The following is a 16,132-nucleotide window of genomic DNA, read 5'->3' as shown; positions in this document are numbered from 1 at the left end:
CCTTTGGAGCTAATAGATGCTCTTGTCTGCTATCATAACTATGAATTATTATCTTTAATTCTTGCCTAAAAATTGGTAGTCAGTTTCAGAGATAAATGAGATTCTTCCCTTCTTCACTAGGAAGCTTCTTTGCTATTATGTAATCTATTTTTTTGTTAAACCTACAAATATTTGTGAAAAATTAAATAAGGAGGATCATAGAGATTTGCTTTGTCATTTTAAAGTTCTATCTTTGACTATTTCTTAGTTTGGCTCTTTAAAATATGTAATAGTCAAAAACTAAATGTTTATGTTTTTCTTTTGAAGCCACTTTCCCAGAAAAATAAAGAGAATGATGTGTGCAGCTGCCTAATAATTTGATCATGTTTCTTTTTCAATTATATTTCATGGCAAATATCTTTAAATCTCAAAAAATTTTTATCCTACAGAGTTAATTCTCTTTAGCAAAGATTTTCATTAGTTTTTACTCTTAGAGGTTTATTTTAGTCATAAAATAAGTCATATAACTTTTTTCTTTAATAGCTATAGATAAAAAATTTTCATTTTATATAGATTTTATTTTTATTCACTCACATCATTATATTTTTATGGTTCTTTAATCTTTTGGGGAAATCATATGTCACTTTAGTGTCACAAATACATATTGCAATTTTTCAATGAGAAAAATGAAACTCTTTACAAATACTTTTCAGAAATTTTTTCTGTTACATACAATTATTAAATTTTTCAAAGAATAAATTTAAAGCCCATTTTATTTTTGAGGAGGCAAATACCTTAATAATGTCTTCATTAAACTCAAATGCTATCTTTCTCAGTTGAAACACAGTTGCCTAAAGATTGCCCTTCTTTTTTACAGAGACTATGTAGGACAGGGCTGACAATCAGGAGAGTGTGGACACTATGGTGACACCATGATGACCTCACTCTACTCTTTCCGCTCAGGAAATGGATTTAAGAATATTCATCCACAGAAGTATAGGGTGAGCTTATGAAACTTGAAGTGGTGGAGCCAGATTTGGAATTCTGGCGGGAGCAACCATTGAAGCTTGGGTCTTTTGGAGGCACTCTCTTCTTCCGACTGGATTTGGTGTTATCTGCATCACTAGGGTCAAACACCACCGTCATGGACTCCATCCTGGTCACAGTGTACAGGCTGCTTTGCCGAGTCGGGTGAAACCTGGTAGTCTTGAGCTCCAGCTCATCATAGCTAGAAACTTCAATGAAAGGACACCAGCGAAATGCTCTCTTGAAGCCTGCTCGAAATCTGAGGAGAAGCAGGCCACAAGAAGAAAAAGTCATATTTTCAAGTGGAAATTTCCTTCAATTTCTACAGAAAGCTCTGCTTAATGCAATTAAGCCAACTCATTGTTTGAATTTAATTTTCTAGTCTAACTTTTAGAATTTATGCCACAGTATGGATACTAGTATTCTAAGTCCTTTTTGTTTGAATTGAATCTTAATTTCCCATTGATCAAAAGCAAGTCGTCAAAGAGTAAAACTGCAGTATCAGTAATTAAAGAAGCAGTGTAGGTTTCTTCAATAATTTTATACATTTGGATAAGTGAATTAAGCTTTCTGGGTATGGCCCTGAAAAATGACATATTTTGAAATGGATTCTTATGGTAATAATTACACATTTATAAATTAGTCTCATTTAATATTAAAATTAATTGCTCAGATGTATGTTTTTATCTAATTGTATATGAAAGTGCAAAATCTTTGGCTTTGTAAGCCATTAAATGAAGTTGATTAAAAACATATGTTCTGCTTTTGGGGTTATTTGAATTGACATATGGCTTGTGCAATTATTGAAAAAAAGTAAGAATTAAATAATATTTTTAAGAAACTTAAGGAATGAGGTAGAGGTCTAACTGAAAATAGAGCTGAGAATTTAGGTTGAGTAGCTACTTACATGAAGTCCCATTTCTACTTGTCTACCATATTGGTTTATTAAGGAAATTATTCACCTTATGAAATTTAACACTACCCCCTCCATGTGCTGACCTTGCAATGAAGGTGTTTTTAATCTGGAAACCAAAGTATACCTTTTATTCCCAGTTTTAAATTTAATTGTGAATATTTCTCCTTTTCTTTCCAACTTCACTTTAAAACTAGCTTCCCCTCTTCCAGAGATTGCACCCTGTCTTACTCACTGATCTCCTTACTGGAGGGAGGTTTGGGATTCTTCTCCTTACTGTTGCTTCTGTTACTCTTATGACACCTTCTATTTTGAAGTTAATTTACAAAACACCCTTCTTAATAGAATCTACTCACAAATGCCATCATCTCTCCATCTGTGCATTTTTACAAAGTGTCTTCATTTCTTTGAGGACTTGAGCACACCTTTACCTCACCTCCTTTAATAATAGGACATTTCTTTTTCTTTGACAAGTAAAATTCTAAAGGATTTGGAGAGAGAATTTGGCCTATATAGAAATCAGCCATTTAGAACCCCCAAGAGCATTGTTTTGAGGGGGTAATTGTAAAGATGAGATAGTTCATTAAATAGGGAGGAGTTGGGTTTCTCTGGTGTCTCAGCTGGTAAAGAATCTGCCAGCAATGCAGGAGACCTGGATTTGATCCTTGGGTTGGGAAGATCCCTGGAGAAGGGAATGGCTACCCACTCCAGTATTCTGGCCTGGAGAATTCCATGGACTGTATAGTCCATGGGGTCGCAAAAAGTCAGATATGACTGAGTGACTTCCAGTTTCACTTTTTCACTAGAAAAATACCTAGCTCTGTGCTCCTCTCAGTGAATTTTTCAATTTTCCATTCCTTTTGAATTTTGACTGCGTACCAAGAAACTTAAACAATATTATATGTTTCAGTGAAGCCAGAAGTGACAAGGAACTTGCATTTGGTAATCTTATTTTTACCTCTTATTCAGACAGCAGTAGATGATGGGGTTGTACATGGTTGAGCTCATTGCCAGCCAAAAGCTAGCCAGATAGACCTGCTGAATATATTTCCACCTGTTTAGTTGTTGATAGATTGCAGTGAGGATGAAATAAATATGATAAGGCAGCCAGCAGATGGCAAATGTCACCACAACAATAATCATCATTTTTACAACCTGGAAAGAAAGAAAGAGGTCATTTTTGGCAAATATGGAAGTCATTATATTAGTTCTAATAGCTTACCGCAAATCATATTTTGCTACTAATACAGTTAAATATATGGCTTGCCTAAGAAATAGTCAATAAGTAAAAAAATGGCAAGGTAATATCGGGATAGTTACTTAAGTTTCAAGAAACCATTCTTGTGTCACCTAGTGAATGGGTGGCACTCACTCAAATATAAATATATTTTAATTGGCTTGAAGAAAATGTGTTTATAAAACAACAAAGAGCCTGGGAGCAGAAAGGAGAAATAGCTAGGATTTGGCTGTGCTCAGTTCAGTTCAGTTCAGTTGCTCAGTTGTATCTGACTCTTTGCGGCCCCATGAATCACAGCACGCCAGGCCTGCCTGTCCATCACCAACTCCCCGAGTTCACTCAAACCCACCTCCATCTAACCTGCACTATAAAAGAGTGAAGACATTATTATATCTAGAGAAACTGACTGTTGAGTGACAGTGGGGGTATATCCGACTGTAGGGGTTGAGCAAGTTCCTCCGTATTTATTATTGACTGAGTATAGCTCATGAATATTCAGATTTCTTTACTTCAATGCAATGCTCACTGGGAAGCCTTCAGAATGTTAATTTGGTTTCTTTTGTAATCTGATATTGGGAAAGGTTTCTCTCGGTAGTGATAAAGGATATTCACATTAGTCTGAGAGAATATCACTAACTTTAAATTTGTAAGTAGGCAGTTGGCTTATATACCTGGTCCATATATTGACTTCTGTGATTTTGGCAATGGATTATTTCCTCTCTTTTTATACTTTTGAATTACAATATGTTTGGAAGCTCCTGTCAAAGTAGAATGAATTCTCTCCTCCACTAGTCTTTAAATTCCTAAAAGACATAGAGAATGTCTTAATTATCTTAATATCCCTAGCATAGTGTCTAGTATATTGCTAGAGATAGATAATTAGTTATAAGATGAATGAATAAGGAGACTGTACAATTTGTAACAGGAGGTTGAGTGGGAGGATGTTTTGTATGTCTCTAAATAGGATAAAATAGGATAAAATTTGCTAGACTCAAAGTAATCAACACAGTCATTACTGTGATCACAGTGATCAATACAGTGATTAAAGTGCATAGAAAGCCAAGTGGCTTGGCTTGGCTTTCTAAGTGAAAGGGAAAAATTGGTAACAACATTCTAGAATAACCTCATTTAATATTCTTCATTTACTCAACCAATCTGTTGAGTAAATTTGTTCATACTTCTTTTGGGAATTTGTAAAAAGTTTAAAATAATGCATATTAAACAAAATAATTTTGAGGTTTATCCATAGTCATATTAGAATACAAATCAGAGAAAGTCCTGACGTAAATGACCTATGTAGCATCTTGAAACTATGAAAATACATTATTTAAGTACTGGGCTCATCATTTGATTGCAAGTGGGGATTCAGATGAAAGTTGACAAGGTTAAAAATCATGAGAGACATGATTCTAGAAATAGACAAATCATGAAATGGATCTGTGTGGAAGGCAAACCTTTCCCAAGGGTCTAATCATGGTAACATCCAGGTATCTGGTATTAGGTGATAAAAATTGGTCATCAGAGCTGAAAATCCAGATCAGTAGCTCACAGAATGTCATCATTGGCCACATCATGTAAAACGTTTTGATTTTTTCCCATGTTTCTTCAGTTGCATTTTTTTTCTGAATGACTATGTTCAGAATTCTTCATTTTATCTCTCTTATTTTTATATTTGTAGAATATAAGTAAGGGGCATATTTAAATATAATTTACATTTATACAATGCTTCACACATCTAACAACTTACTAACTGGTTTTCAGTTGGACTTTAGGAAGCTAAGGCAAAGACCAGAATACTTAACCACTGTAATTCATGAAATCTAAGTTAGATTTTTTAATACCCAGACTCTTAAGTCTGTTTTTCCTGCTTACAGTTAATAACACTTACTGAATGTCTATTGGGTCTAAAAAACATAACAGAGAAAGATAATAGGTAGAGAACCAACTCCTTATCCTGAAGATTATGATATAATGAAAAATATTTAAATATAAATTAAAGTCCATAGAAATATGAATATAAACATGTGTAAACAAGGTAAAAAATAATATTTATGAGACCTTGAAAGTGAAAGTTGTCAGTCCTGTAGGACTCTTTGCAACCCCATGGACTACTTGAGACCCCATGGACCCCATGTGACCCCATGCGACCCCATGGACTACTCCAGAATACTGGAGTGGGTAGCCTTTCTCTTCTCCAGGGGATATTCCATCCAGGGATTGAACCCAGGTCTCCCGTATTGCAGGCGGATTCTTTACCAGCTGAGACACAAAGGAAGTCCAAGAATACTGGAGTGGGTAGCCTATCCCTTCTCCAGCGGATCTTCCTGACCCAGGAATTGAACTGAAGCCACTTTGCAGCAACAGCAGCAGCAGTAGCTCCTGCATTTCAGGCAGATTCTTTACCAACTGAGCTATCAGGAAAGCCCATTTACTAGTTTGTTATAAGTAAGAATGACTCAATGCATGTTACCTGTAGATCAGGGAAGATTAAGCTGAATGACATAGGTTTGGATGATTTTTTTTCATTCCTGAGTATGTGAACATCATACTGTTCCTCCAACATGGTACACAGAAGTTACTGTCCAAGATTATTCCCCCTAGCTCCTCCTTCTCCCTAGATTTCCCCCCCAGCTCCTCCCCCTCTCCCTGGCTGCTCCCCTCCCTCTTGCCCCAGTTATTGACTAACAACCTCTTCTCCCACAAACTTTTTATCTTATCACTTTTTCTATGACCAACCTATTCAAAATTGCAATCTGTCCTTCCAGCACTCCCTAAACCCCTTAGCCTGTTCTTTATTTTCATTTTATGTGTCATGTGTATTCTTTACTTTGTAAAGAATGCTGGAAAACTAAAAAAAAAAAAAAGCAAGAATTTTCTGCTTGTCTTATTACATATTTCAGTCATGTAGACTAGATTTCACACAAAATTGGTGTTCAGAGTTTGGAAAAATAAGTTAATTAAACTGAATGAAAAAAAGGAAGAAACTAAAAGAATGTAGTTGTTTAGGTGATGCTCATGATTGTACTCCATCATGAATTACTGGTATCATTTGTCCTCCAACTTTAAATGAGCATATGTAATATGCAATGAGTTATTTCCTTTTCTAGGCAAACAAATTCAAGTAAAGTATATTAGTGCTCAAGCAATATTATCAATATATTATTTTGCATGCATGAATGCATTGCATTTCATTCTGAATAAATGTTATCAAGAAAAAATATTTATGACAGTGTGAACATGATTCAAACTACTATGTTAAATACACTATCAGCAAATATACATAGAATTGCTTTTATACAGACTAACTGCAAACTCCCTTTGCATGAAATTGTTTTCAACAATAGCTGAAGAGCTGTGAAGGCTATCAGAATCTTTTAACGTAACTGCCAAGCATCAATGTGGAAGAAGTCCAGAAAGAAGGAAAATTAAAGTGCATGTGTAGAAACAGTATCAGATAATTTATAATTCACATACACATGGCCTTGCAGATTCTGTTGCAAGATATTTAGAAGCTTATTTGAAGATTTTTAGGAAAAATCTAAAAGAATCTAAGAGAACGGATCTTTTGCAGTGAAACAACTGCTATATTTTATTTATTGCTATACAATGTTTTAATCATTACCATGGGTCTCTGCTCATAAAATTCTGTGAAATGATTTCAGATATCAAACTCTCAGGCCCCTAGGTTTGATATAAATGCAAAAGTAGTCTCCCGGGTGGACAGAATTATTTTGCTTTATGAAATACTGAAATCATGAAGTTGTAATCATCTTCCTCATAAAAAGGCGAGGGCAAGAGCGCTTTGAAGCACAAACCTTGAACAATGATAGATTTGTAACTGCTCAGTTCCCTCCATGTCTCATGGCTGGATAGTGGCACTAGCTCAGATAGGCTCTAAATGCTATTCAGGAAAGTTGGTAGACTTGATATGTTTTAGGCAAGATAAGAGACTGGGATGGAGATTATTCAAATCTCTCACCATGTCTTAACAAATTTTATTGTGACTTGATACAAAGATGGATTGGTGTTGGGTATTTCTTGAAGCTGAAAGACATATCCAGTTTCTGAGGCAATGGGATTTATTTTCCAAGGCAACATGGACACTTGTGGCCACCCTGTCCTTGGTATAGGCACTTACTAGCAGGAGAAGAAGGTGGGACAAGTGAAGTAGGTCTTGTAACAACACTGCCCCTCTTTAATAGTTTAGAATCCACTTTACTCACATAGGCAGGATTGAATGTATATCAAAAGTTAGTGAGAATAAGCTTTGGGCACCTTTTATTCACGTATCTAAGGGAAAAATATTCTTTGATTTTCATATCTTGTGCAGGTTAGACTGGAATGCCTGCAGCTGTTCTTATCTATCATATTAAATTAATGCAGGATGGATGATTTTGAGGTTTTTAGTTGTAAAGGAAAAATGGATCAGGTGATAAGTAGTAGTAACACTTGTGAAAAAATTTGAGGGTAGTCCAGAAGATGAGTTGAATTTTCCTAATAATTTCAGAATTAAATGAAAATATTGTGTTAGTGTCATCCAAGAAATTTGACACTGTTGCCAAATCCAGCTAATGTGACTATCCAGTTAACATTATCTTAGAGCAATGCTTGTATGGAATTATGTTGAGGCAAAAAAACAAAAAAACATATATTTATATGCATGCAAATGTGTAATATGCTTCTGTGTGTGTATGTATGTTTGTGTGTATGTGTGGTATTGTGTTTAGATTCCACTTCTTTACATTTCATTGGTTGTTTTACTTTTAATATAATTTTACTTTTCCAATGGAAGCAGCCTTTTAAAGTATTATTAATTTCAGGTTTATGATGATCTGAAGCCAAAACAAAAGGGATGTCACATAAAGGAAGGCAAGAAGACATTAGAAAAGAAAGTACATTAAGGCAAGAGGAATAAAGACTGATATTATGGGATCATGGCTAGAGATAAAACTTATAGAGGCTTATTATGGGCTGAATTATGTTCCCACCCCCAAATTTTTAAAATTTACTTATCCTTTAATTTATTAAAATTTTTTCTAGATGCATTGAGATATAATTGGCTCATAACACTATGCAAGTTAAAGTGTACAGCGTGATGATTTGAAACATGTACATATTGTGAGATGATTATTAACATCTTCATCACTTCACACAGAGTTACTTGTGTGTGTGTGTATGTGTGCTTTTTGAGAATATTTAATGTCTATTCTTTTGTAACATCTATGAGGCATCCCCAGTGGCTTGTGAACTGGCTTCCTGATGGGATCCATGATGTGCTAGTAGGATCTGAATCCCTTTGACATGTTGGATTTGGAGCCCTGCCTACTGCTTTCCCAGCTCTCTCCATCCTCTAGTTGTGCAGATCTCCACAGTCCTCTGGACAGAGGAAGACAGAGATGGGCTCTTTGGAAGGGCACCACACATCTGAGGAAGCTGAGAACTATCCTTCACATCCTCTTATCACTACCACCCATCCCTCAGGGAGAAATCACAGCTGAGCAGACCCTCTTGGTACCGAGTTGCATCGCCATGGGGAGGGCGTGATGTGTATGAAGTCAGTTTGTTCCTCTTACTCTTTCCAGGGCATCCAATTTCAGATTTTTTTTTGTACTGCAACTTCTCTATTGGAATCCTGGACTTCCACAAAGGTTCTCTGATCCATGGGTGACCATCTAAATCAGTTTTTTCAAAGGAATCATGGTTCACAGCTAAGGGTCACTCCAGGGTTCATGGAGTGAACAGGGTTCCAGGTCTGTATGTTTATTATCTGACTCCCAGTGGGCAAGACTCTTCCCAGGTATGGTGCTGGTGACAGAACCAAAGCCAGATGGGGATGTGGCTAAGTCCTCTGAGGTGTGGAGTTGTTTCTGGGTCTATAGCTGGGACCATGGTAGGTAAGCCATCCTCCAGGGTGCAGGTCTGTCTTCTCAAAGTGATTCTCCTCATTCTTGTACTGCACTGTGGTGTTAGTCTCCTACCTGGATCCCCCAGCTACCAGAAAGGCACTATTGTTTATGGATAGATTTCCAATTGTTGTTGTTTGAGGGACATCTTCTTTGGCCATCTTGCAGATGTCACTCCCCCAAATTCATATGTTGAAGTCCTAAACCTCAGTACCTCAGTGTGTAACTGTATGTGGAGACAGGTCTTCTTTAAAGAGATAATTAAGCTAAAATAAGGTCATTAGGGCAGGACCTAAACCAATATAACTGGAGTTCTAAAAGGAAAAGACAATTAGAATACAGACACACAGAAGGAAGACCTTGTGAAGACAGAGGGTTGCAGCCATCTGCAAACATGGCTGACAGGTCTTATAAAAACTACCCTTGATGACACTTGAACTTATACTTCTAGCCCCCTGAATTGTGAGAAAATATTTCTGCTATTTAAATAGAAGTCTATGTTATTTTGTTATGGCAACCTGAGCAGATTAATACTATGTTTGAAATGCTGAGGACAGTTTAATATGTATGGCTTCATTCCAGCAAAGTAAGAGGCAAAATACTATACATTTTCCCAGTGAAAGTAGAGATTTCCAGAGAGATTCTGATTGCCTGAGAATTGCTTTCAGGGAAGTAAAGGCAGATCAGAATCTTTATTTCCATCAGTTGAGCCTCTCTTAGGTTATATATGGCCTTCCTCACAAGCACTGTTTTCCATGATAATTTCATTGCAACAGAAATGACAAGCACACAGAAAGCTTACTTGCTGGGCAAGGTGATAGGTTTTTCGTGGTTGTTATACAAATCAAAAATCCAATTGAATCTGTCACTTGAGCTTAGACTGAAGAGTGGTTCCTTTGTTTAAGGCAAAAGGCTTCTTTGTTATTACACTTAGATATTAACTTCTGAAGGAGCAGATCTGGCTTGTTACTATTTAGAGGAAAATAATTAAAATAGAAAATAGCCATAAAAATATTCTATGGTTTATAAAACAATAGAAGTATATCTATTTGCCAATATTTCAGCTATTCAATTAAACAAGACCAATTTCAACAGGGATTAACAAAAAACAAATTGTCACCTATTATGAATACTGGGGCCAAGTCATGTTTTTGAGGCTTCTTTTATGGTAGAATAGGGAAGACTCTACACATGGACATCACTGGATGGTCAACACCAAAATCAGATTGATTATATTCTTTGCAGCCAAAGATGGAGAAGCTCTATACAGTCGGTAAAAACAAGACTGGGAGCTGACTGTGGCTCAGATCATGAACTCCTTGTTGCCAATGCAGACTTAAATAGAAGAAAGTAGGGAAAACCACTAGACCGTTCAGATATGACCTAAATCATATCCCTTATGATTATACAGTGGAAGTGAGAAATAGATTTAAGGGACTAGATCTGATAGAGTGCCTGATGAACTATGGACGGAGATTCGTGACATTGTACAGGAGACAGGGATCAAGACCATCCCCATGGAAAAGAAATGCAAAAAAGCAAAATGGCTGTCTGAGGAGGCCTTACAAATAGCTGTGAAAAGAAGAGAAGCGAAAAGCAAAGGAGGAAAGGAAAGATATAAGCATCTGAATGCAGAGTTCCAAAGAATAGCAAGGAGAGATTAGAAAGCCTTCCTCAGTGATCAGTGCAAAGAAATAGAGGAAAACAACAAAATGGGAAAGACTAGAGACCTCTTCAAGAAAATTAGAGATACCAAGGGAACATATCATGCAAAGATAGACTCGATAAAGGACAGAAATGGTATGAACCTAACAGAAGCAGAAGATATTAAGAAGAAGTGGCAAGAATGCACAGAACTGTACAAAAAAGATCTTCGTGACCCAGACAATCACGATGGTGTGATCACTCACCTAGAACCAGACATCCTGGAATGTGAAGTCAAGTGGGCCTTGGAAAGCATCATAACAAACAAAGCTGGTGGAGGTGATGGAATTCCAGTTAAGATATTTCAAATCCTAAAAGATGATGTTGCGAAAGTTCTGCACTCAATATGCCAGAAAATTTGGAAAACTCAGCAGTGGCCACAGGACTGGAAAAGGTCAGTTTTCATTCCAATCCCAAAGAAAGGCAATGCCAAAGAATGCTCCAACTACTGCACTATTGCACATTATACTAAAGAGGTAGTCATTAAATAATAAATACACAAATATATATAAAACTACCAATTATGATGAATTCTATAGAGAAAAAGAATGTCTAGGTTATAGAATACAATGGAAACTCTATTTGAGGAAGTAATATTTCAGAAGATGTACAGAGAGAAGAATCAAGGGCACATAAGCCTATGTCCTGATAACAGTGTGAATGGAGACTGAGACATGAAGGAAAGGGCAACTGAAAGCAAGCATCATTGGAACATAGTATGGGAATAGTGCAATTGCATAGAGTTAGGATGACAATAAATAGTAAGATTTACAAGATTCTGCAGGACCCCATAAATTGTTTTTGGAGTTTGCAATTTTTAAAATCTATTTTCTTAAATATATTGGAGAACCACTATAAAGCTAAGTAGATTGCAAGAGTTGATTTAGAATTTTAAAACATCATTTTTTACAGCATGGTGACTACTGTTAATAATACTGTATTGAATATTTAAAAACTGCTAGGAGAGCAGGATCTTTGAGGTTCCCATAAAAAGAAAAAATTATACATACTGATGGACTTCTTGTGGTATCATATAGTAATATATACAAATATTGAATCTCTATGTTGTACACCTGAAACTAATATAATGTTATATTATAAATTACATCTCAATAAAAATTCTTGGGTGCTGAATAGAGAATAAATCTGAAGAGAACAGGTATAGATCTGGGGAAATGAGTTGGAGAGGCTGTTGTAGTGGACCTAGTGGCTGTTGTAGTGATAGTATCTTGGAGAGTTATTTCAGTAGAAGTAGAGAGAAGTATAGAGATGGGAGATATTTTTAGGGAGGAGGATCAATAGGATTTAGTGATGCATTAGGTGACAGTGAAAGGGAAAGGGAAGTGTCAAGAATGACTCTTTTCAGAATTTAACATCTGGGTGAATGGAAGTAACAAGTACTAATATTTGGATGACTGCAGGAAGACTCTCCTTTATGCCAGATATGAAGACAAACTCAAAGATCAGTTTTGTATATTATAAAAATACCTCAGAAATCACAAAAGCAAGGACATCAATTATGCAGCTGACTTTTGTATAAACTTAGAGCTAATGGAGGAAGAACTGACTTGGAATAGACACTTCAGAGTCAGTGATCTACAGATGATATTTAATGTCATGGAAATGAATGAGTATAGGAATGAGTATAGAAATAGAATAATGAGGAGAAGGAACAATATGGGGGAGGAATAGGACAGCGAGACCACTCTCTCCCCAACAAATTCATCAAGAGAACATTTGAACGTGGAGTAAAATCCACAAAACAACTTCTGAATGCTGGCAGAGGACATCACGCACCCGGAAAAGCAGCCCATTGTCTTCGAAAGGAGGTAGGAAAAAACATAAAAGATAAAAAGCGAGACAAAAGAAGTAAGGACAGAACTCCATCCGGGGAAGGGAGGCTTTAAAAAGAAGTTTCCAAACACCAGGAAACACTCTCACTGGCGAATCTGTGGTGAGCCTTGGAACCTCAGAGGGCCACGTAACCCTCTTTTTTTATTAAGATATTTTTGAAACCCACAAATTACTCTCCAAACGGTAACTCCCAGCGGAGAAGCAGCGCAGACGCCTGCATATGCCATTAGCAAGAGGGGGCTGGGCAGGGAGGAGCCGGCTGAACTGCTTAGAGAGAGGACTGGGCTCGAATGCCGCGAGAACAATCTGAGAGAACTGGGGATAGCAAAGCAGACTGGGATAGCTTCCCCACGAAAAGGCAGAAAGCTCTAACCTAAGACTCCGCTAGCTCCGCTCACAGAACAAAGGACTGAGCAGAGCAAGCTGGCTGCGGTCGGCCCATCCCCCATTCCCCTGCCGAGACAGGCAGGGAAGTCAGCCAGAACCGGAGGGGGCAACCGTGGCCCCAGAAAGGCATCCAATACAAACTGCAGGCAGGCTTGCTGCTAATCAAGACTTCTTGGGCTTGGGTCGGTCGATATCCACCTGAGAAGGTGCACCGGCTGTACAACCATAAAACCGAGTGGCAGGGACTGGGGAGGTGATAAGTCGCAGTGACCGTGCTCACCAAACACCTGGTAATCTGAGCTGCTGAGACCGGGGAAGGCACAAAACGCAGGCTCACCCAAGTCTGCACCTTTGTGGAGTACCCGAGAACCTGAACTTGAGCCACCCAGACCTGGGAAGTGTATACAACCCAGCGCCGGCCTCAGACAGTTCCCGGCAGAGCAACCTAGAGTCTGTGCAGTGTAGACTGGGACAGCACATGCGATGTGAGAGGGGGCAAACCCAGTGTGGCCAGGACGCTGCAAGCACTCCCATGGACACCAGAGATATTTGTCTGCAGTGTTCCTCCCTTCCCAGAACAGGACTGAACAACTGAGCCTTAAAAAGTGTCCACCCACACCCTAGTGTCAGGGCGGAAATTAGACACTGAAGAGACCAGCAAACAGAAGCTAAAACAGAGGGAACCACCTTGGAAATGACAGATAGAGTAGACTAGAGGCTACCCCAAGAATAAGACCAAAAACCAGAGGCAAGAGGCTTAAGCCCGAATCCTGAGAACACCAGAGAACTCCTGACTCCAAGGAACATTAATCAATAGGAGCTCATCAAACGTCTCCATACCTGCACTAAAACCAAGCACCACCCAAGGGTCAACAAGTTCCAGGGCAAGACATACCACACAAATTCTCCAGCATGACAGGAAAGTAGCCCTGAGTTTCAATATACAGGCTGCCCAAAGTCACTCCAAACCCACTGACATCTCATAACTCATTACTGGACACTTCATTGCACTTCACTCCAGTGAGAAGAAATCCAGCTCCACCCACCAGAACACCGACACAAGCTTCCCTAACCAGGAAACCTTGACAAGTCACTCGTCCAACCCCACATACAACGAGGAAACTACATAATATAGAGAACTCCACAAACTGCGAGAAGAGGGAAAGGTCACCCCAAGCAAAGTAATATAAGCAAGATGAAGAGGCAGAGAAATACACAGAAAGTAAAGGAACAAGATAAATGCCCACCAACACAAACAAAAGAAGAAGATAAAGGGAATCTACCTGATAAAGAATTTTGAATTTTGATGGTGAAAATGATTCAAAATATTGAAAGCAAAATGGAGGTACAGATAAATAACCTGGAGAAAAGGATTGAGAAGATGGAAGAAAGGTTTGATAAGGACTTAGAGGAAATAAAAAAGGGTCAATATACAATGAATAATGCAAGAGATGAGATCAGAAACACTCTGGAGGGAACAAACAGTAGAATAACAGAGGCAGAAGACAGGATAAGCGAGCTAGAAGATAGAATTGTAGAAATAAATGAAACAGAGAGGAAAAAAGAAAAATGAATTAAAAGAAATGAAGACAATATTAGAAACCTCTGGGACAATTTTAAAAGCCCCAATATCCGAATCATAGGAGTCCCAGAAGAAGAAGACAAAAAGAAAGACCATGAGAGAATACTTGAGGAGATAATAGTTTAAAACTTCCCTAAAATGGGGAAAGAAATAATCACCCAAGTCCAAGAAACCCAGAGAGTCCCCAACAGGATAAACCCAAGGTGAAATACTCCAAGACACATATTAATCAAATTAACAAAGATCAAACACAAAGAACAAATATTAAAAGTAGCAAGGGAAAAGCAGCAAATAACACACAAGGGGATTCCTGTAAGGATAATAGCTGATCTTTCAACAGAAACTCTTCAGGCCAGGAGGGAATAGCAAGACATACTTAAAGTGATAAAAGCAAATAACCTACAGCCCAGATTACTGTACCCAGCAAGGACCTCATTCAAATATGAAGGAGAAATCAAAAGCTTTACAGACAAGCAAAAGCTGAGGGAATTCAGCATCACCAAACCAGCACTCCAACAAACACTAAAGGATCTTCTCTAGACAGGAAACACAGAAAGGGTGTATAAACTCAAACCCAAAGCAATGAAGAAAATGGCTACGGGATCGTACTTATCAATAATTACCTTAAACCTAAATGGGTTGAATGCCCCAACCAAAAGACAAAGGCTGGCTGAATGGATCCAAAAACAAGACCCCCATATATGTTGTCTACAAGAGACCAACCTCAAAACGAGGGACACATACAGACTGAAAGTGAAGGGGTGGAAAAAGATATTCCATGCAAATAGAGACCAAAAGTAAGCAGGAGTAGCAATACTCATATCAGATAAAATAGACTTTAAAACAAAGGCTGTGAAAAGAGACAAAGAAGGAAACTACATAATGATCAAAGGATCAATCCAAGATGAAGATATAACAATTCTAAATATTTATGCACCCAACATAGGAGCACCGCAATATGTAAGACAATTACTAACAAGTATGAAAGGGTAAATTAACAACAATGCAATAATAGTAGGAGATTTTAATACCCCACTTACATCTATGGATAGGTCAACTAAACAGAAAATTAACAAGGAAACACAAACTTTAAATGATACAATAGACCAGTTGGACCTAATAGATCTCTATAGGACATTTCACCCAAAACAATGAATTTCACCTTTTTCTCAAGTGCACACGGAACCTTTTCCAGGATAGATCACATCCTGGGCACAAATCTAGCCTTGGTAAATTCAAAAAAATTGAAATCATTCCAAGCATCTCTTCTGACCACAATGCAATAAGATTACATCTCAATTACGGGAGAAAAACTATTAAAAATGTCAACATATGGAGACTGAACAACACGCTGCTGAATAACCAATAAATCATAGAAGAAATCAAAAGAGAAATCAAAATATGCATAGAAATGAATGAAAATGAAAACACAACAACCCAAAAGCCTCTGGGACACTGTAAAAGCAGCGCTAAGGGGGAAGTTCATAGCAATACAGGCACACATCAAGAAACAAGAAAAAAGTCAACTAAATAACCTAACTCTACAT

The 16,132-nt window shown here is 37.6% G+C and overlaps 1 protein-coding gene across 1 annotated transcript in view; it reads right to left on the bottom strand.

Annotated features, from left to right (window-relative positions):
- Window positions 1-951: 951 nt before the first annotated feature.
- Window positions 952-16,132, bottom strand: part of TACR3 (tachykinin receptor 3) — a 99,677-nt gene continuing 84,496 nt past the window's right edge. The window contains exons 4-5 of the mRNA XM_055434670.2: window positions 2,877-3,073; window positions 952-1,264 (exon numbers count right to left, since the gene is read on the bottom strand). Coding sequence (XP_055290645.2) covers window positions 952-1,264; window positions 2,877-3,073 — 510 coding nt within the window. The remainder of the gene's footprint in view (window positions 1,265-2,876; window positions 3,074-16,132) is intronic.

Source organism: Moschus berezovskii, chromosome 5, assembly GCF_049115385.1.
Source record: "Moschus berezovskii isolate FMDL1 chromosome 5, NW_MosBer_1.0, whole genome shotgun sequence".
Taxonomy (NCBI): domain Eukaryota; kingdom Metazoa; phylum Chordata; class Mammalia; order Artiodactyla; family Moschidae; genus Moschus; species Moschus berezovskii.
This window is presented reverse-complemented; position numbering and strand designations above follow the sequence as displayed.